Source organism: Astatotilapia calliptera, chromosome 1 (genome assembly GCF_964374335.1).
Source record: "Astatotilapia calliptera chromosome 1, fAstCal68.1, whole genome shotgun sequence".
NCBI lineage: Eukaryota > Metazoa > Chordata > Actinopteri > Cichliformes > Cichlidae > Astatotilapia > Astatotilapia calliptera.
Window position 1 is genome coordinate 32,594,341 of NC_137422.1, and position 22,253 is coordinate 32,616,593.

Sequence of the window (22,253 nt, forward strand, 5' to 3'; positions counted from 1 at the left end):
CAGACAGAAACGTGTATAAAATATGCATTAACATGAAATACAGTAGCAGTGGGAGGAAAAGCTTCATAGTGAAAAACTAAACTGAAGGTTAAAATTCGCAGAATCAAGGAAAAACAAACGGGAGAAAAACTGCAGGAGCTATCGTACCTGTTGGCTTTGGCAGAGTAATGCAGAGTAAAAACAGAGTAAGATGTAAAATTACATTTGGATGTAACCTGCCATTCATTATGAAAGTCACCGTTTAAAAGGGCATAAAAAGGTATGCTAAGAAAATATACACATACAGACTCATAATTATGATCAATTATCATATGCCAACATGTCACATGGACTTAAATGCAGTGTTTTCATGGGAGTGGCTTAGTGTGTTTGGGGAGTGGCTGGCTTGTTCACACATTTTGCCTTGTTCATCACTACGACAGGCAGAGCCGAAGGCTGAACGGAGATACTCAGTGTAGTACATCACATTCACTAATTGCACCATCTGTGGAGTGTTGTTCAGCTTGTTGTACAAAACCTGTGTTTAGCAGATGGGCTCGAGCGGCCAGCTAGTTGCTCCTTCCTCAAACTGCTTCACCAACTAGTTTTACAAGTTGGAAAAATAAACTTCTGCGAAACACGGCGGAGGACGCGGGCACGTTTTTGAGCGCTATCCTGACGCGCGGACTTTACTTCGTGGTATTTATTACCACTTTCCTAGAGTTTTCATTTTCCCCTTTCCTTCCCCCTCTCTGCGTCTGAAGGAGGAAAAAGGAGGTGGACCCACGCTCACTCGCCGGTCTCGTGGCTTCTTTGTATACAGCAGCAGCTGTGTGTAAATGCATGGGCACACAGCGTCTGCTGCTCTTTGAGGGACAGCTTCCTGGGCTCAGTCCAGCGTTCATGTGGATTTCCACAGAAATGAAGCGACTGGTGTAAGGTGTAAAAAGAGGAATATCCTAACTTTACCTGTCCCCCTTTCTCTTACCGTAATATCTCGTTTAACCCAACAAAGCTTGGGTCAGTTTCGCCGCCTTTCTTTCTCCATCTATCTGTGCGCTTGGATTGTAGAACAGAAACAAATTGAGCTCCGTGCAGAGCAGGCTACAACTACAGCTGCGCGGCTCCCTCACACACCATGGATGTAAGATTTTATCCGACTGCCGGTGGAAATTCTATTCCGGGAGATCCACCAAACCTGGATTTTGCCCACTGTTTGGGCTACTACAACTTCAATAAGGTGAGAAATCCTTCCCGTTTCGCGCCGTAGTGTTGTTTTGTGTTGTGCGATCACGTTGGGACTGGAACCACTAGTACACAGTTTTTAGCTTAATTATTGAAACTCTGACCGATATTAAGTTGATTTAATTAGAATTCCCCTTACTCACTTCCTCCTTCCTTGAATCAGAGTTCTCTTTCCGCCTAATCAGTACTTTCCTCTCTTGCCGCAAACTTTGTTGTTGTTCATTAGGAAAGGAAACGGGAGCACAGGACAAGTGTAGCGGCACAGTGTTACTTTTTGTCCAGCTCAAACCTGCCTCGTCGCACTGCTAAACTCTCACAGACTGATGTGCTCCACAGTCATGGGCGCTGTTGCCTTTAGGGTTCCGTGTTTCTCAACATCCTGTCATTACAGTTCAAATGTGATTTAAACAAAAAAAGATGTAGGCTGTCAGGTACCTGCTCTTCTTCATGACCGGCCACGTCATGCAGTTAAATAAAATGACAACGCGATAAAGAAATGGTTGTTGGTCGTTTGGTTAACTGCTGTGTATTTAACCTCATTTTCAAACCGCCTTCAGTTCATGTTGTTCACTGCATTTGCAAGCAGTTCTTAGAATGAGCTCCAAGTATCATATTCCTCATTAACATTTCAGGGGGAAAAAAGCATGCACAAGCAGAAAGAGGAATGGACAGCTCACTATCTGTTCCGTATGAAGCTATTCATTGTCAGCGTGTTGTGCACTTATCTTACCCATGGCATCAGTTAAACTCTTGACTGTCATACTGTGCACTACAGTTTTATCTGCCCACTGCCAGGTTGCATGATGTATTTGCATTGTTTACATGTTGATCTGTTCGCTTCCTCGCATTTGTATACAAACGCCACCGTGTCCGAGCTGTGAATAAGAACAAAGCTGAAGTTTAATAACTCTTGCAACTGGAGCTTATGAGGTTATGTAAAACACAGTTGATGATTTGTAATGTTTTGTCAGTGATGTAACACGCGCACTGTTAGGCCTGTGATCAGTCACTAACTTGACTCTCTTGTATAACAGCAGGAGAGAACATCATTGTGGCAGTCAAAAAGAACAGTTTTTTATGAAGTTTAAACAATGATACCCCCCCCCCCCCCCACCCCCAAACACACACAGACACACATGCACACTTAGACACGACACACTACCCCCCTCTCAAATTATTCAGCCCCGTAATGCAGCTCTATTTGCAATCTGATGCTGCTTAAAACAGTTACCAGGTTTGTCTCAGTGTTTCATCAGCTCTTTGTCATTTGGCCAAGTTGTCATATGTGCCCAATTTCATCATGTCTTCATCAGCCTCAAGAAACTTTAACCACATTGCTTTGAATTGGTGTAAAAGTTGAAGTGCGATTTTATTCCTGCTCATAAAATCCCCGGGTCAAGTGAAATTTTCCATCTGTAACAGTAATTGGCCACAATGCAAAAGGAGGCATAGAGTGAGAGAGAGGGTGGTGAGAAGGTGCTTATCCAGTATCTCTACCAGTTACGTTGGAAAGAGGAAGAGAGAGAGAGAGTACAAAGCATGCATTTCATGCTAATTACAATGCCTTTCCACTGTGAACAAATAGGCTCTTTTGCATGCATCTTTCAAATAAGCCTCCAATTTATTTGAATCGGCTTGCTGAAAGGTAGCACAATGCAGAGCGGTTAGTCATCTAAAAGATGTGGCATGCTTACAAGTCACAGAGCTGAAGCATTACTTCTTTAATCTATTTATAAGCTGTCACAGCACCTTTTGCGAGCAGCCAAACTTTCACTAGATTTACAGTTTTGATTTGAAAACAGGCAATACCCACTCAAAATGCTGGTGCAGGAAATGTTCAATTTTAATGACAAGAGAGACAGAAGGGCCCAGAGGCACTTTCAAACATCAGAGATTCTTTTAAATTTACAGAAAAATCCAAACGAGTGGCACAAACTTAATTAGGTGCTGCAGTCATGACTAATGAAGCTGCCATTTCTTTCCCTTTTTTTGGCACAGAGATGAAGGTGCTGAGGAGAAACATGCCACAACTTCACAAAGCTGAATAATTCTCATATAAAATCTATTTTGTGAGAAAAATTCCCTTGTTGCAGTTTGGAGAAATTAAACACGGTTTCTCTATTGAAACTGAAATTGTAAAGGCTTATTTCTGTGGGTTATAAACATTGACTACAGCGTGTGCAGGGTGAGTGACGAGGCTGTCACAGTGGGGTCTATTTCTCTTAAACTACCTTGACTCGAGGGTGAACACGGAACAGGTATGCTCAAGGGCAAAAACACCAAGGCTCCTACTTTTACTGATTGGTTGTTACTTCAGGTAGCGTTGTTTTCAATTTATCTGATAATGACTATTGGTTTTCCTGGCTCTTTGGATTCTTCTAACAACACCAGGTTGTAGTCGGTAAAATTTATAAAAGTTCCCTTTTGAAGTTTGATAAACTTTTTAAATCTGTGTATGAGCTCGTACATATATATGCACTTATTTATTATTCAAAGAGATTTCAGTGATGCAACATGGTTAAGGCTGCTTGTTTTCTCTAGGCAAGCTCCTCAGTCAGGCACAACATAAACCAAAGACAAAGAGCTGTTTGGATTTAACTAGTTTTGGTATTTGTAAAAGTCAAATGTGATTGAGTTTAATGGTTTCTTGAAAGAGACCCTCTGTTATAGCCATATTTATTGCCATCTGGTCTTTTTTTCCTAAAGGTTTAATAATGTTTCAGATACAGTATCCATTTAGTGTGGGCTTTCATTACCTCCAGGCGCCAAGAAATCACCAACAGATGTTAATACAAACTCCTCACCTGCACTGGTGCTAACACTGAAGGTTTATTTGGAAAACTAATACCAGCACCACTGAGACATTATAATTCATTGCAGTTGAGAATTGACCATACATTGGAGTATTTTAATGGCAGTATAGCAGAGGGATGTAGATAAACACATTGCTATGAGATTCTGTAGCCTTTGTACATGACAAAAGCTACAGAAGGGGGGGGAAGTCTTGCAGGATCTCTGCTGTGTTGCTGTGTAGTGCTGTTAAGAGACATACAACAGTTTGTGCTTAATGAAGCATTTTAAAAGGAAAGGGCAAACTATAATTAAACATCTTAGAAATTTGTGACTAGGCTTTTTTTTAATAATGTTGTCAGCATTTTAACAATTTATATATTCAAAAATCATATTTGCTGACTGTGTCTGGGAAAAAAAAAATCCAAACTGTAGACCTGTTTCATCAACCAATTAACTTGCAAAGGTAACAAACTGATTACTGATTAAGGCAGGGTTAATAGTTTGGCGGTTGCACTGTACACTGATTTTTAGATGCACATGCTGTGTTTGCTGTTGCATGAAACCACAGACTATTAACAACAGGTAGTGCCAAATCAACTTGGACTCAGTTGTTAAGGATTACAGCCTTATGTGCAGCATAATAAGTCTTTTCTGAGAAATGATCTTGATGACAAATCCTCTTTAGCTACACATGCTTTATTTTGTTGTTTTTCGACCACATATTGATAAAGGACTCTGGATAATTTGTTTATTGTCGGCTTTGTATTTTATCATCCATAAGCTATAATATGACAGACTAGCTCTGCTGTTATTCCCTGATTAGAAAGTTCTTCAAGACCCAAAATGATGCACTTCTTAAAGGATTTTACTGAGCGGGGGAAATGGGCCGTAGGCCATGAACTACTTAGTTTATATGAGCTCTACTGACACATGCATATGTAAGGAAACCAGGAACAACACAGATTTTAAGGTCTGGAGGAAGTGAATTAATGTAGCTTCACATTAGCTAACCCCTGGGCAATAACCTCTTTTGTCCAAAGCATAGTACGTCAGGTTTCTTTTGTCTCTGCTGTCACTTAAGCTCCAGCGGGAGGGAAGGGGTTAACTCTCTTAACCAGGGGGCCTTGTGCATCTCTCCAGTGTACACAGCTGGTGCCATTTCATCACACACATTCTAAACATATCCAAACACAACTTTAAATGTGTGTGTGCGGTAATGCCGTGTGTGCGTGTCTTGGGGAGGGGCAGGGAGGCTGTCTGCTTTGTCAAACTCAACACTTGATGGATATGACTCCAAGGTGCATGTTAAATGTTTAAATGTCCAAGAAGTGAATAGCTGATGTGTTTTGCTGAGTCCTTTAATTGTAGCTTGTCAGGAGATGTAGTTCAGCAGATTTATTAAACACCTAATTTTCCCAGTGAGACAAGAGAGTGTTATTTTTAGTTTGTTCTACACGAAGACGCACTGTGCACTTGGAGCTCCTGTCTGTAAGAATGACTGCTATATGTGGCAGACGGCACTACACGTATTTTGTAAATGCCCAGCTCCATTTTCTGCATGCCATTTCTTCTGAGCAACATTAATGGTTGTTGCTTTGATCCCACAAGCATTCTGCAACTGTATGACAATCTGATCCAACAGAGTGGAAAACATAACATCAGGTTGTCCACTTTGTTTATGAGGTGGATGTGACAAATCCTCCAGCTCTGAAATCTTCAACAGACATAGACCATTACCCAGATCAGCACTCGTAAAGACCTTCTGTAATCTTGCCATCACTGCTCATAAATCCACTTCATTACATCTCCTTGTGCATTACTCAGTGTGGTTCATTTAGGCAGACCTCACACCATGAAGTTATTTCCCAACTGGTCGATTTGCAAACCATAAGGCACCATTCTATAGACAAGAACCATCTTGCTGTGCTGATTTGGTCTTGATGTAATCTCATGTCCAATGAAAAATAGGGGAAACCACATTAAAAGCAAAAAAGAAATCATGCTTGGATATGGAGTGTCTTAGTGCTGTAGGCTTTCCTTGTGCGTATAGTTTCACCTCAAGGATCCACTCCACTGTTGTCTGTCCTCGCCCTGCTTAATAAAATGACAAATTCTCCCTTTTGACTATGTGTAGCTATGTGGCTGTTTCAAAAACATCTCTTCCAGTGGTATAAAGAGAACAGATGCACAGTGTTGTCATGTAAACAACATCACTACACCGTTCAAATCATGAATCATAACAAAAGATTATGGTAAGTTATTACAGAAGAGTTGTTGTTTTTCTTTTCAGTGTTTTAAGGACTTTCTGGATAAATCAACACTTGTTCTCATTTGGATAGCTTTAAAAAAAGTAAATTAACATCATTTAGATCTTTAAGTTCTTAGTTACATGTGGAGCCGTGTTATGACTTTTCTCAAATATCTAATTAGTTAATGCATCATTAAAGTTCAAATGAAAAAATGACAGTAATAATTTCACTGCTGACTTCATTAAAACATATGTTGAAATTGTATGGCAAAGCATTAGCATGAGCTGAGCTCACTTAAAAAGCACCCATAACTCAAGAGATACACCAAAAGATGGAACTCATCTAGACCACAGAGTTCCCTATAAAAGTGGAGAAGATGACATTGTCCAGGTCAGCGAGGGGGTTGAGATTTAGCTTTAGGGTTTGATGTCTTAAGATAAGACTGAGAGTTTACTCAAATACCAAACAGAGTTGGCGTACAAGAGGTTTGTTAAGCTGTGACATGAGGAGGTACGCAATATGTACGATTTTTTTTTTAGTTTTAAAACAATAAGTTAAATGATTGACAGTGTGGAAAAATTAATGGTTGTGAGGTTATGTCAAAGGTGTCTGTGTCATTGCAGAGGTTGTCTGAAGCGCAAAGTAGCACTCACCCAAATCCTCATGGGATTGTAGTCTGTAATCCCGAGGTACAGCACTACAAGATCATATTTTTTATTGAATGGTGTCTATGATTCTTGTTGATCATATGACAGGAAATTAATGAAATGGTAAATGGTTTTTGAAAAGAAGGATTAACTAAGAGGTTTTGTGTTAGCATATGTTACCAATAGCATGGTTCCTTGCACACATGTTGTTGTGTACAATTCTTAAACGACACCAACCTCTTCTAGTGTAATGCACCTTTAAGTTATGTAAGGCCAAAGATATCATTAACCTTCAGAAGTTCTATTGAATGAGTCAATGCTGTGCCCATTTTTGTTCAAGACAGAGCCCCTTAAGAGAGATTTTTCCACTATGATCAACTGTTTTAATCTGGTTTTGGCTCACTACATTTTTGACAGCTTCAACCTTGTTGACTTATTAAAAGGAGGAAGAAGAACCCCCTGTGCTCCAGAAAACAGTTTCTAACCATGAATTAAGCAGTTTCAAAAGGACCAGTCAATCACTTCTGGTTGGCTGATTCAATAAGTGTTGTGTCCCTTTAGTGGTTAGCCTCGCTGTTAAGACGCATTCATTTTTAAAGCTTTCCAGAGAGGCAGCCATCCCATGTTTCATAGATCTAATGTCCAATTCTCTTAATGGGCTCACAGACTGTATCAAAACATTCTGCAGTTTTCCTTTTAACTTGACTTGCTTGACTTAAGCCTTTGGCTCTTTGTCAAGTGCACAGGCCACTGATGGATGTCTCATACAGTTATGGGTAATATTTTATTAGCAGTGCAGGTTGAATTTATCGCTTCTGTTTTCACATTTAGACTTTATTCTTTCAGCTTTTCATAATTTCTGCATCTAAATGACCTTTGAGTTAGATAAATACTGAAAACTATTCAAAATTGAGATATTTTACTGAAAGGCATAAACGCTGGTTGGGGGTTGAATTTGTTATATGCTTCAGTTTGCTTTAACCGTTAAACCGAAACCAGCCTCGTCATAGGTATTATTATTCATGATCCCAACCTTTGTTCATATATCAGGTTGAGTGTGAATTTCTCTCTCATTACAGGGCTATGAGCTGCAGGTGTGTAGTATTACTTGTTACACAGTGTGATTAATCCTCCCTTTTTTCTGCTGCCCCCCTCCTACATCACACATTCCCATAATGCAGCTTGTTACCAGGTTGCACTAAAAGGACTGACAATAGTAGCAGGTGTGCAAATATCCCTTAGACCCGTTGGACAAAGAGCTTAAATAATGTAGGTAAATAAAACTTTTGTTTGAATGGCGAAATGGATGGCATGTTTTCAAGCAGAACTGCATCAGAGTTCAAGGAAGACTAACTTGAAAGAAAACCTGTTTATCATGCAGGAAACGATGAAAGCACTCCTTTAAAAATAAAAAATTAGATGTATTTGACACTTTCTGGTAAAATTTATAACCTTGATTACCGTTTTGTCCCCTGTTTACACGATGTCTCAAACAAAGTGTGAGTCAGTTAGATGATATTTTCTTTTCATATAATAACTACCATAGCAGGAATACTGCTGCCTACAGACCTGCGTTACCCCTTGAACAAGAGTTTTAATAGTCCCCAGAGTTAAAAAAAAATCTGCTATCTCAACCTGCAGCACCTTGATTCAATCTTCTATAAACATACTTAAGACTGATAGGAGTCCTCTGATATGACTACTGTGGGGGTTTTTTTTGTCATCGTTATTCAGTTGCAGTGAATCAAGCTCTTGTTACACAGCGCTGATTGCTCGAGGATTGTCTTTTTCTTTTTAGTCCCTAAGGGGAGTGAAACAGCTCTTCTTAAATGTTTGCCCTTTAATATCTCTTTCATACCTTGGTTTGTCAGAAATGTCTTTGTATCCATTTCTTTAACAAGGCCACAGGAATTCAACAACAATAACTTGTATTTCAGCTGTCTGTTTTGCCATCACTCTCTTTATTTCTGCGCAGACCCGACCTGAAGAATGAGACACGGCACACTGAACTTTTTCAATATTGATCTAAGATGATAATCTTTTCCTCGCCCTCAACCAACAGCTTTTTTTATGGCTCCCATAAATCCAGAAAGATTTTAATCTCTATTTGTCAGGAGTAAATCCTGTGGGGAACTCAAATTAAAAATATTCAGCATTTAAAAATAAAAAACAAAATAGGAAAAAAAACCTCTTGTCTTCCGTCTGACATTATTCTTTTGGTTATAATTGCCCATCAGCTGTCCTCATTTGAATAAACAGCTCTCAACATGTTACTGAAATAACACTGCTTTGAGAATTCTTCCAAGAGATTTTCTATTTGATGAAAATCATGCAGTATTCATGAATCTATCTAGTTTTTATTCAGTTCCACAATAAAAAGGAACAATGGACACAGCCTCAGTAAAAGCTCCAACCACATAATAAAGGTCCATTCTCCAGAAACCTCAATTGCGGGATTATGAATGGAGGCCATGAAATTCTTGAGTCAACTTCTGATATTTCTGAGGTGAAATTGAGGCTCATTCACAGTATGTCCTTGTTTACTGTCATGTGCATGTATGTTTCTGCTGGCTTGTGAGCTCTTGCATGTGGTCGTAGTGTGGGATGGCAGAAGTAGAAACAAGATCAAGGTCTGTGAGGCCTTTACATTGGCCAGGGCTTTCCTTCTGCGGACAGCCACTGACAATTCATTTAAATGACATTCCTTCCAAGGAAACTGATCGAGTTTCTAATCTGTGGTGGTTCTGACTCAATAGTGTAACTTTTCAAATACCTGCACAACCTTGGAAAACATTTTTTTAAGGAGTTCCAATATTATTTTTCTCCCCCGCTGATAAACAAGAAGAGAAACTGAATGATTACAATGTTTCCAAAGCATTACAGGCATCTGATTAAAGTGTTAGGTTGGAGTTAGCCAAGGTTAACCGTCCATAATGAAACACTTTGAAAATAATGATACGCTGCATGGTTTTATGAAGGCTTGTGGCTGCTCAGCTCAGCAGTGGTGACCTTCAGCAGTTCCACGAGCTAATCGTGGCAATCCCGCAGCACCCCTGTAGTTTTGAGAGTCCATTAGCTTCTGATATGCATCCAGGAGAGCAGAGCTTGCACAAGGTCTTCCTCTTAAACCATCCTTGTGTCACTGAGGTGCCTGGCCAACTTCCCTTTCAAGTGACACCGAGAGATTTGTCGTCAGCTCCCACTTTGATTTGAATGCGGCTGTTAATATTTTATGGGTTTATTGTTTTGCCTTGTGCATTAATGCATAAGACTATGGTGTCAAATTCTCCTATATCCCCAAGTCTGAGAGGTTTATCAGTAATTGGCACTTCTACTAAATGTTCTCGAGCTGTTGTTAATTGCTTGTTTAACAGCCAGTAAATTCTGTTTGAATAGTGTTGCTGTTGAAATAGCATTGCATCGGGTTCTGCAAATAAGTATTTTTGCTGATTTGTACCATTTTCTGCTGTGTGGGTGGGGTGGGTAGAGTGGGATGCATGTAAATTGCTGCATTATTCTGCTGGCATGCTTGACAATCAGGCAAATTCCTAACAGCTTTAGTTGATTTAACATTCAATTTCAATCAAACATGTACGAACATGCACCCAGCTTGTAGCATGATACTCGGTTTAGTCAGTCCTAACATAGCTGTTGACAGGTAAAGGGACAACGATGTGTTCATCTTTTAGTGTTGGAATCCACAATAATGCATTCCCAACAGGAACTAATTAACAAATAAGAATAATTGCCCAGTTCTTTCATTCATCACCACAGTCTCTCATAACATGCAAGCTTCAAGCAGGAACAACAAAGTAGTACATAAATCAAAGTAGTTTCCTTTGCCAAGCCAGAACCCCCTGGGAGGTACCTTGGTGCTTAATTAAAATCCAGAAGGATCATGTTTTAAGTGTAGGTGAGCGAGCACTGAATAACAATGACAAACCATGCCCCAGAGCATTAGTGGTGTGTTTTTGAAAAAGAATAACAACATCGTTTTCTTTTTTTTCCCCTTGTAGAAAATAAATGAGATTTAATGTGAAAGAAGAAAGCTGTTTTCAGTACGTTTTGGCACACGGATATTTGTAAATGTAGCCTTGTCTCCAGAACCGGACAAAATCAGGATTGACATATTAATGTTATAATTAAGCATACAGAATTAAAATGAAACGGCTCATTGTTACACATTTGATGTTCTTTCTTTCTGCGCACTGTTTCCTATTCCTGATTTTGGTTTGCGAGTCCTCACATGTATAAACCAACTGCAGAATATAAAGGTGCACTTGGGAAATTGTCACTACAATATCTGTATTGGAACATAGAGATTTATGTCAAATGGATGGTCACAGTGGCAGACCTTCAGGCTATTGTTGTCCCTGATCTTTGAGGTTACAGATCTGATGTTTCTGCACTCTCTGCCCTTCAACCAGTGATACAGTGGGAAATGATTAAATCCACACAATGTGGAGTCACATTTTAAACAGATGACGATCAGAATATAAACTGTCCTACATACATGCTGTTTCTGCAAGCGTTATAACTCTGATGTTCACTGGCTCCCAGGAAAGGCTAAAAAAGGAAAAGTACATTTCAAAAGGGAATGTGTAGTTATCAGGAGAAGAAAAACTCTCCCAAGTCAAATCCGCTCAATTACAGAGCTCTGGAGAGCTATCCCCAAGCAGCCCTTCCATTGGCTAATCAGTCACAGAAAATTGTAGTGGTGAATATTTCAGACTCGACATATTTGAATAAAGCCATCATGATTATTTCACTGTTGTACAGTACTCTCGAATAATTTTCACAGCCTTCAGCTGGGGCCAGCATAAACTGCATAACTCCTGATTTTTTCTTTTCTTTTTTTTAAAAAGCAAGGGAAAAGTCAAGGGAGAAAAGCAGACACAAGGGCTGTCAGTCAATGTGGCAAGCTAATTGGGTCGATCTCTTTAGCGAAAGATGAATGAAGAGATTAACTCTCCCTATGTGTCCAGTGAATCTCCCCCTCTGGCTCCAGGTAAATTAGCCGATGACAAGTTGACAGTGGGATTTCTGTTCCGCACTCCTGCTTAAACCTGTAGTCGGTAGTTTACAGCATGGCGCCCCCTGTTGAAATCACTGATTTTTCTCATCACAGGCTTTGTTTATATATTGATTAATTGGATCGGTGGAATTTATCTTTCTAGGTTTGTTACACGACTACTCCAGAGTGGGTTTTCATATACATGTCGGCCATTTACATTTAGCTGCTCTTCACCTCTGCAAGATATCACATATAGAGATGATCTCTATGGACTGTAGTGTTTATATTTACACTGGCAGAGGATTGGTGATGGGTCAAACAAACCTAATGAAGATAAATGAAGAGTGATGGGAGAACATGTGCGCAGAAAGGTGCGAGTTGAGAGTAGATTGTCGTTCTGTCATTTATTTTAGTGGAAGAACTCAGCATGGTCCTAAAATAGAGGGCAAGGCTCAAATACAGAAAATGTCAGTGACCCCCCCCCCCCCTTTTTTTTTCCCCCCCCCTTAGCCGCCTGCACTGAAATTAGATAAAAATAGCTCAAAGGGAGTTGTTGTCAAAGCAGAAAATAAGCATACCTGTACAGAGAGGATTTTTACAGGTATAATGTATATGATTATTTTCTCTTGTGTGATACCATCGTTAGGGAAATTAAGTCCAGATATGGTTGCTTTTGATTGGCCACAGACTGACAAGTCTTATTAAACAAATGCTTTTGCATTAGTTTTTGTTTAAAAAAAAATGTGTAAACACTTTCCTAACTTATCTTCTCCATTTAAAAATAAAAAATAAAAAAATGCCACTTCCACACAAAGCAGACCTCTAGGTTTTTCATACGCCTTTGATCTCCGACCTGTCTTTTTACACCGAGGAGAGGAATAACTTTTGCATTATGACTAAAAGATGTGTAATGTGTCTTTGTTCCGAATCTTTTTAAATGTCAGTGCAATGATACGGAATCAAAGTTGAGGCTTAGTGTTTGTAATTATTCAAAGCTGGTATCTTAATCTCACGCTGCTTTTGAAGTAGGAAATGTTAAAGTGACATTTTGAGTTTAAATACTGTTAAAAACACTAGTGAAGCACTTAGCCTAATGGTGGCTGTCACAAGAAAAACAATGTCTGCGACTCAACAGCTGTCAGGTTTGCTAATGATGTCCTGGTGTGCTGTCAATCTAGCAGATGAACGGACAATAGTATGCCAAGGAGAAAATGCTTGAAACAGCTAATTGCTTCTAAGAGCTCACTCAACCATTCTGTAACTACTATGTGTTCACAGATGTCTTTTCCAGCTGCTATTTCATTATGGAACTCAAAGACATTACAGAAGCAATGTACTGGCTTTCTTTATGAGCCTGTGTTGTTGCACATCAAGTCTTAATGATTATAGATACATTATTGCAACCACAGGTGGAAGAAAATAACAGAGCACGGCATCTATATTAGTGCATTTTCATTATTTTACCTAATTTGCTCCCATCATTCCGTTAATCTCTGCCAACTTGTTGATTGTCAGTTTGGAGACGCATTTCTGGAGAGGAGCCCGAGAGTATTTGCAGCCGGACCTCTGTCAGTAGCGCCAAGCAACACAGCCACAAATTGGAATGTGGTACAGTTCTGGGAAAGCAGCCAAGATTTAAATTAGACAATAACCTCTGCTCTCTCTATATTGCCTCTCTTTTCCAGCTGCAGGCCTAGCCATTTGTTTAATACAGTCAGCCCTGTAGTATATAATAGACTGATATACGAGTCACTGCTCAGCAGTTTGTGCTTTTCAGATTTATAGAGATTGAACAACTGGCTGGTTTGTGCATACTGGTCTTCTGCTAAGAATAACAGAAAAGACACAGGTTGCATACATGAAGATTTTAATGGGCTTGAGAATTATGATGAAAAATGGGACTAACCCTCCAGTTTACTATTTGCTGTTAATGCCTTTTTGTAAACATTTCTCAAAAGAAAGAAATAGATTTTATATTTGATAGCTTTAAATACTGTTAAACTGGGCTAATTACTTGATAACATTGCTCAAAAACACGCTATAGAATACATTAGGCTTTTAATGGAGTGAATAGTTTGATGTTAATGCTCTCACCACTTTAGGCTTTTACATCATTTTATATCCAACATTAGCAGATAAGAAATAGAGGATTGTTTTGAGTCCAGCACTAAAAGCTCTTGACTGTGCACATTCCCAGAGCCATTCATAATGATTGTATTAGTCAGTAACAGCACACAGGGAATTTAAAAAAAAAAAGAAAGGGAAAAAAGTGTCTGTGCTCCACTCCCTGCAGCTTTCAGTGGATCTTTATGTGAAGTCCTAGTGACAAAGCCATTTGACAAATCAGGAAAAAAGTACAACCATTAGTGCCATCAGAAGCAAACCTGTTTCCACTGGCACAAAACTGTTCTTCTACTTTTTGACATTTGACCATTTAAAAAAAAAAAAAAAAAAAAAATACTATTAGCTTCTTTAACCTGATAGCACCCTTGTGCTCTGAAGTAGAAGAATGGCAAGCAGAACAGGACAAGCTTAGGTTAAAATCCACACCCTGATACCATCTTGAGTTGGAGTTGCATCAAAGCGGCTGAAAGTAAACAGCCTTGAGACATGGCTTAGGAGTAAAAGCAAGACAACACCAACAAGACAAGCCTCTCTCATGTTACTTCCTCAAGAGCGGTGTGTCCATGCAACAGCAGCAATTGTGAGAAAGCTACACCATGTTTCTGAGGCCCTCTCCATTGCCTAAGCTCCTTTGTGGCTGTGGGCCAATGGCTTTGCACCCCGCCAAATCAAAGATGGAACCCCATTTAGCTCGCGCTTTCTTTTAGGATTTGCTCTTGAGAGTACATAGCAGACTCAACAGCCAGGGAAAAAATGGGATGTTGGATGTTGACCTGCATACTATTGAGGCTGCTGAGCTCAGGCTATTGGTCCATTATGACAAATCCTGAGACCATCTTTGTTTTGGCAACATTTGCAAGTCTTAGGCCTCAGAGAAAACAGTAGCCATGGAGAACCTCTGTGTGCTTTTAGGTCTACTGTGTAACTAGTGCAGTGATATTAGCAGCGACTATGCTATAAAATTAGTCCAGCTACATTTGCTGTAAATTACACTTAAAAGTCCACATTTACACAAGAAAGCAGAAGTCTTAGAAGTTTATATTTTAAAGCGACTGGCTACGTTTATAATATAAAATAAGAGTAACAAGGACTAATTTTAGTCATGTAGGCATTGCTGCTCTAACATAGGCCATTTCAGTCAGTCTACCCTTTAGTCCAGACTAGATTAGCTCAACAGGATGCGGGACGGAGTACTGTTAAATTTTGTATCCTACATACATCCATAGATTCATGATTCCCAATAGTAACAACAGTTTTGCACCAGATTTTCCTTTGTTTTATGACCCATTTCTGATCCCATTTCTATTAGCCGTGACAACTATGTGTATAGTACTCATTAGCAAATGTTAGCATCCTAACACACTAAACTGAGATGACATTTTCTATAATTATTTTACATTACCTGCTAAAGATGTGTTGATGCCTGACATCTCAAAGCAACTGTGCATAAATACAACCTGACAGATCTACTATCTAATAAAGCACTGTACTCTTAGCATAGCGGTTACCAAATCCTATTAATTTAGTGAGCCCATAATTCAAGGTAGAGTGGATTGTCCACTAATTGCAGGGTTGGAGATTTGATCCTTGGTCTCCTTACATGACCAAGTGCAGGACACTGAGCACCCAGTTCCTTCTAATAGTAGGTATGCATGGCAGCTGCACTGCCTTTGATTTGTTGTTCGTGTGTCTGAGAGAGGGAGAGAGAGCATAGGTGAATGACAAACACATTGTAAAGTCTTTTTGTGGAATCTGTATTTAGTAGCAGTTATTTTATTTGGAAAAATGTAAATTTCAATATGAAATCGGTAATTCACATTGTCACTTGATCTGTTAGCCATTATAAAAATGTGGTTGAGGTCAAATGTGTTCTTAAAAAAAATAAAAAAAATAAAAATAAACAGATGCAGTATATGCCAGATGTTTGCTTTTAGTCATTGACAACTTTTCTGCCTGACTTTACAAATGCTGTTTCACTCTGGTCTTTTTGTGTCTCCGTGTTATCGCTCTCATACACCGTGTCTGCGCTGAATATAAATTTTGCCCAAAGGAACATGCTGAATACACAAACTATAGTTCTCCTTTTACTGTCTTTTAACACAGCCATAATGACTGGGAAGCTTGAAAAAATATAATATATATTTGCTGAGCTGTGAAATCACTTGTAACTTTTTCCTTTATTTTGATAGTTAAGCTTGTCATTTTGGTTGGACATGCAAACTTGTTTTTATGCGCTGTGACGGAATTATAGTGTTCCTTTGCCGTTTGGAGTAATGTAAAGAACAGAGGCTCTGCTTTTGGGTTTGCTTATAACAACCCCATCTGTGATGCCCTAAAGTTTCTTATTTTAGAGACTTTAATGATTACACGGTCCAAAAGTTAAAGATCCTTGTTTAACCTTCTCTGATCGAATGTTAAATAAACGTGTCTCCCCGTCGGAGCAGAATCCCTACCATTCTGTGGCCAGGAAACAGTCTTTTTGTGAGAGGTTTGATATCTGTGCAGGGGTTGAAAACTGTTCCTCCAGGTCAGTGTTTACTAAACTAAAGCAAGCTGTGATACCTCTAGCTGAGACTATAGTGGTCTGTGTGGTGTGAAGGGAGGGTAATCACCACACAGCCTGAACAACACTGTCATCAGCTTAGTTCAGATCCCACTTTTTCTCACACCAGCTTCTCTGCACTGTTGTAGGGGTACTACCACTGAGAGGCAAAGGAAGACTGAGATGCTTTCAATGAACTTCCCCTCAATGCTACCTTATGTAGTTAAGGACTAGCAGTCTTAATAGTGGAAGACAGTGCTGGGCTGGGGGGAGTAATGATTTTAGCTTTAAACTGAATTACCAATCGATTCGGCCCGCAGATCAGAACACAGCTTGCTAGCTGACTGTGTGGACATGCTGTGTTGTGGAGTTGCTTTACAAATTGACTGCTGCACACATAGGAGGAAATATATCTATATATGTCAGCTTGCCTCTGCATGCACAGTGGCCTGCTGTGCATGAATAGGCCTTGTGATCACCAGAGACGCAGCTGCAGAGTGTTTATGCTGAATTGGGTTGTAAATGAGCATGTATTTGGTGAGCAGTACCTCTGGAAGATAACTTTCCCAGAGGCTACAACACAGTCCGACCAGTATTGCAGGGAAGGAAACAGTGCTGCTCTTTTGAATCTCCAGCCTCCTGCACTCAGTGTGAGAGTTAGCTAAACCTGGTTATGGGCAGGGCCTTAAAGGAAATTGCATAAAATAATAGATCGAAAATTACAGTGGGCTACTTGGGATCGAAGATTGCGTTTTAACTGTGGTGTTTTCACTGTCTTTTATGGAGACCACTGGAGAACATATTAGCGCAAGTGTCATGTTCCAGAGAACACATGCTAGGCTGTGATTACTGAGCTCAAGCTGAACTGTAAAATCGTTTGTCAGCAGTTGATTTGCTTCTGGAAAAGCCCAGGCTCTTGATTGAATTAGTTTGGCGGTTTTCAGTATGGAGCAAGAATGTGTCCAATTTGGTTACCTGCTGACAGACAGCTATGATATTATAACTTTATGATTGTACAGTAAAACCAAGTAGCAGTCTTTTGAAGCTGATTTGAAAATAAAAGAAAACACTCTTTTATGTTTCTCCCTTTTCTGGTGAAAACTGTCACCTTGGATTTTCCCAGTCATGCTTTATCATTTAATTGCCATTGATAAAGCAATATTTGATGTTTGCACTAAAACATATGCACATTTCATTTGTATGCATGAAGAGAAGGCAGCTATGCTATCAAAGGCTCTTCAGGCTTGTATTCTGTGGATTCTTCGTTGTCCAGTTCATGTTTACTGATAAGATCTGTGTGGTTACTCCATCATATTGGGAGTGAGAGGGGGTCATGTTGGTGCAATATTGTGTTCACCCTGAGGTTGAAATAATTTTGTTTGCTGTAATAGCTGTAAAACACCTTATTTCCCACTGGACATTCTTTCATACAAATGTTCTTGCAGTGGGATTTAAAAGATAGCTGGAAAAAAATCAAGCAAAATTACACTGGCTTTAGTCAGGAAAAAAAACATGTTTAAATTGTGATTAGTACTACTGTCTCTGATAATGAATAACTGAAACATTCACTGCGATTTAAAAAAAAAATAAAAATAAAAAAAATCTCTGAAATCTAGTCAGAAGACTAATAAGAAAAGCAATACTTTGCATTTGTAGAAAAATCTAGAAATTCACACGTATCCTATTTGCTGCAAGGTTGCTTGGCTTTTCTAAATGCCTGTGATTATTCAGACATTGGAGTCTTTTCACTTCAGGATCAGGGTCCATGTAAGCTCTTAATTCTCTCCTGTTAAACAGTTATTGAAGAAATGTGCTGGTGGTGCAGAAGGCGAAATAAAAACACTGGGAACCCAGCATTTTATGCTGCCATGTAGCCATGTCTAACTCTTAGCACAGTTCATATTACAGAGCACCTTTATCTGTGAATTCACTCTGTTAGTAAAAGCCTTCTACCCCAAAGCTATTTTAAAGCACCATTTTCTATGGCTTCCTCATGATTCCCCACCGCTGAAAGAAGCAAAGCCCAAGTACATAACTGACTTTTTTTGGAACTGGGAAGACTGAGGAGCCTGGTTTCTTGCAAATAGCAAACCTGTCTGGGCTGTGACTGCAGTGCTAGACATTTACAGTCATTTTGTTGTATTTTAGGAGCCTTTATCTTCCAAAAATCAAGTGATCCCATCCTTCAGATTTCCCAAACTTTTCATTTAGGTCTGCATATGGGCAGGCACACAGTTGTTTGACTCTTCACATGGCAGCCACAGCTCTCCTCTAGCTCATCACATCATTTTAATTACAGGGCCTTCATTGTCTACGCTGACCCATTTTAGCACGGTCCCTTACCGTCAACTGCGCGGTCCCTCCAATCACACTTAATTTAATCTGGCATTTGACTCAATCGGCAATGCCGCAAACATGGGCCCAAAATGGCCCCTACCCCAGAAATGAATTGGGAATAAAAATAACAATCTCCACTCCCTGCTCTGCTTGTCCGCCGAGGCCTCCGGCCCGACATGGTACAGCTTTTAATGGTGAAGATTGATACTGGTAACTGGGGACATTTCTTGGGATGTTAGGCACAGTTCTCTGAGGAGATTCTGAACTGCTCTTAAAGGGGCCTGGAAACACAGTAAAAACATGAGTCAGAGAGACAGAGCCCAGGGAGTTTAACACTGCTAATTGGCACATGGACTTGACTTGATCATGTTTTCTGTAATGAAGCTGAAGTGATTTGGATCAATATCTTTGTTTTACAGTTTACAATTCAGGGATGCCTTTGTGTGATATTTGTTTTATTGGACAAACACAGACAAACACACAGACAGACACAAACACTCACACTTTTTTCACTTTTCTTGTGTTTTCTGCATTACAAAATGGTGTAACATTTCAAGTAATTGAGTTGAAAATGGCTATTAATAAGAGCAGGAAGTTTCCATGGAATCTAGGGCAACATTTTTTTCTTTATTTCAAGGCAACAAAGTAAAAATCAAAAGTTCCTTCTTTTTCACTGTACATTTTTCCCTCTAAATTCTCAGGCAACTATTTGCATTTGAGAGCAACTGGTGCCCCCCCCCCCCCCCCCCCCCGCCCCCCCCGATTTAAAATAAATAAATAAAAAAAATCTTTCGTTCAGGCACAGGGCAAGAAGAGGCGGAAGCAGCCCTGCATGAAGCCGTATCTCCCCCACAATCACAACAATGTTCTAGTGCTTGAATAGAGAAGGATATCTTTGAGACTTCAATTCATTATCTGAAAGAAGACGGGGAACGGAGTAACACTTCCAAGATAAGCCCAGCATAAGGTTAATTACAAGCTGAGTAGCTGACGTAACCTAGCCATGTCATGACTCAAAGTTCCACACAGCTGGGAAGCGAAGCAGTGCCAGCTATTGACAGTTACTTTTCCAGCAGAGGCTCGTGTGTGTGTGTGTGTGTGTGTGTGTGTGTGTGTGTCTTTATACGTTTGTTCAAATATGTAAACTCAATTGAGTCGGATATAGTTTAGTAGGACAGCTCCAGGTAAGATGGCACTGGAAGCCTAGGTGGCTCATACCACCTGCTTCAGCAACTGCTAGTGGAGCTTGTGGCTCCCTGTTCTCATTGGTGCGCAACACTGTTAACATTGCTGCTGACTCTCAACTCTCTCTCCAGGGCATAGCCTAATTAATGGATACCATTCGCAGTTGATTAGCAGCAGTTCTTTCGGTAATTACATTCGCATACTAACCACTCAGAAGAAAAAGAGTATAGAAAGAAAACCACAAAGGGCTCGAAAATATATTAATGCACTTCTCAGTTTGCTCTGATCTTAATTTGTTTCCACTATTGTTTGGCTTCTGCTCTGATAAGAAGCATTTTTCTCTCTGCCTCGCTCTCTTTCTGTTCCCTCTCCCCCCCTCCCCCTCGTCTATTAGTTTTTTCACTCATGATGTTTTAAGAGAGTGACTTTGTAATAAACATACAAAAGAGATGACTTCAGAGCTTTGTTAAAAACAGGTAAAATGTTCTCATGAAGACGCAAACGTGCTGCGTTTCTTTCTCCTCTGAGCTGTGTAGGCTGGGGTTTGCTCTCCTCACTCACAGAGAGGTGCATTGTGCTCGTGGGCCCAGCTGCTAGCCCATAATTCTTCATTCTATGTCCCATTGTTCCTACCTGTCAGCATGGTTGTGTCTATGAAGAAAGGAAGTGGCTGCCATTTTGCCAACAGGCCATGTGTGGGTTGGTAGGGGCGGGGGGGATGTTGTAAAAACATGTTATTTCTTTCCAAAGTACAGGGTTTTGATAGCTTATCAACTCCCTTAATCACTAATGTGTCTTTACAGTATGGCTCCAACTCACCACTAAAGACTGTATCTATTAATATGTAAATGCTGAAGTAGAAACATATTTTTGTAACGGATCAGGGGGAAATTAGTTTCTTCATGAACATGGACTTAGTCAAATGTTCCCGTTGACCTAAAACGTACAGCAGCCATAATAAAAACACCCTCTACCTCCTTATTTCCCCCCAGTATCACTCCTCTCCCATAGGTTATTTTAAGTTAATAACCTGCCACTGCATCTTGATACTTGGCTTTGTGATGCAAACATATCCTTAATTGCTATCCCATAAGAGCTGAATAGCTGGACCAGATTCTCATTACCCTGGTTTGAATTGGCCAGGGCCTCTCAAATGCCTCTCATCATGTCACAATAATGGCAGAGTGGCAGAATGTGCTTATGCATGTAGAGACAGGGGTTAACCCAGTGTGCAAATATTCAGAGCCATGTATGACAATCTGTTTGAGTGACAGGTGTTGGTTATGAGAGGGAAGTGAGTTGATTTACACTGGATGTTATCTGGACACCACTCGGCTGATTGTGGGTTTTTTTTCTCTTTGTTTTCATTTCCAGTTCCAGAATAATAACAACTACATGAACATGGCTGAGGCGAATGGTGCCCTGCTCGCTGCTGGGGATGTAAGTATACTCTGTTTTCCATGAATGTAAACAAATTTGGGTGTGAAAATGAGTCTTTGTTTGTCTTTTTTTTTTTTTTTTTTTTTTTTTAAAACATGACTAAATAAAATGATAATTTACACCTTTTTATACATGTTATGGAATAAAGCAGTCTCTGGTTTTGGCGTTTGAATAATTCTTTGAAAATAATGGGATGCGGTAGAAGTGCCATGAATAACTGTCAGAATAAGCTGCATATCTGATAGGAAATATTCCTGGAAATAAATGACTGTTTTGCCATCTCAATCAGGAAATAAATTTTTACCATCCAATTTGTTCCTCCTCTCCTTAAAACCTCTTCAGGCTTGGTTGTAACTTGTGAGAGCGGACGCTAATGTGATGTGACTGCTTCAACTATGCTTTGTAAGATGAAGTGATATCTCAGAAAGCTGAGGATAAAAACACCTGTTTTCCTTCTCTTTTCAAAGATGTAATAAAGAAGCATAAACAAACTCCATAGCTGTGTCACTCTTTGAGCTGTGCTATCTCCTGGCACTTACAGAAAGTGAAATGTCACCAGCAATCTTTGGCTGAGGAGCTGCTGCAAAAACTGTGTACTATACTGTCGCATTGAAAAGAATAAGGGAGCAGTTGTTCTTCTGGAGGTATATAACGGACTCTGTGAGCCATAGCAGTCCTAACAGTGTGCTAAATTTATC

The 22,253-nt window shown here is 39.8% G+C and overlaps 1 protein-coding gene across 1 annotated transcript in view; it reads left to right on the forward strand.

Moving 5' to 3' along the window:
- The first annotated feature begins 405 nt into the window (after nucleotides 1-405).
- Nucleotides 406-22,253, forward strand: part of tox3 (TOX high mobility group box family member 3) — a 37,178-nt gene continuing 15,330 nt past the window's right edge. The window contains exons 1-2 of the mRNA XM_026173773.2: nucleotides 406-1,219; nucleotides 21,490-21,555. Of these exons, the coding sequence (XP_026029558.2) occupies nucleotides 1,118-1,219; nucleotides 21,490-21,555 (168 nt within the window). The 5' untranslated portion in view covers nucleotides 406-1,117. The remainder of the gene's footprint in view (nucleotides 1,220-21,489; nucleotides 21,556-22,253) is intronic.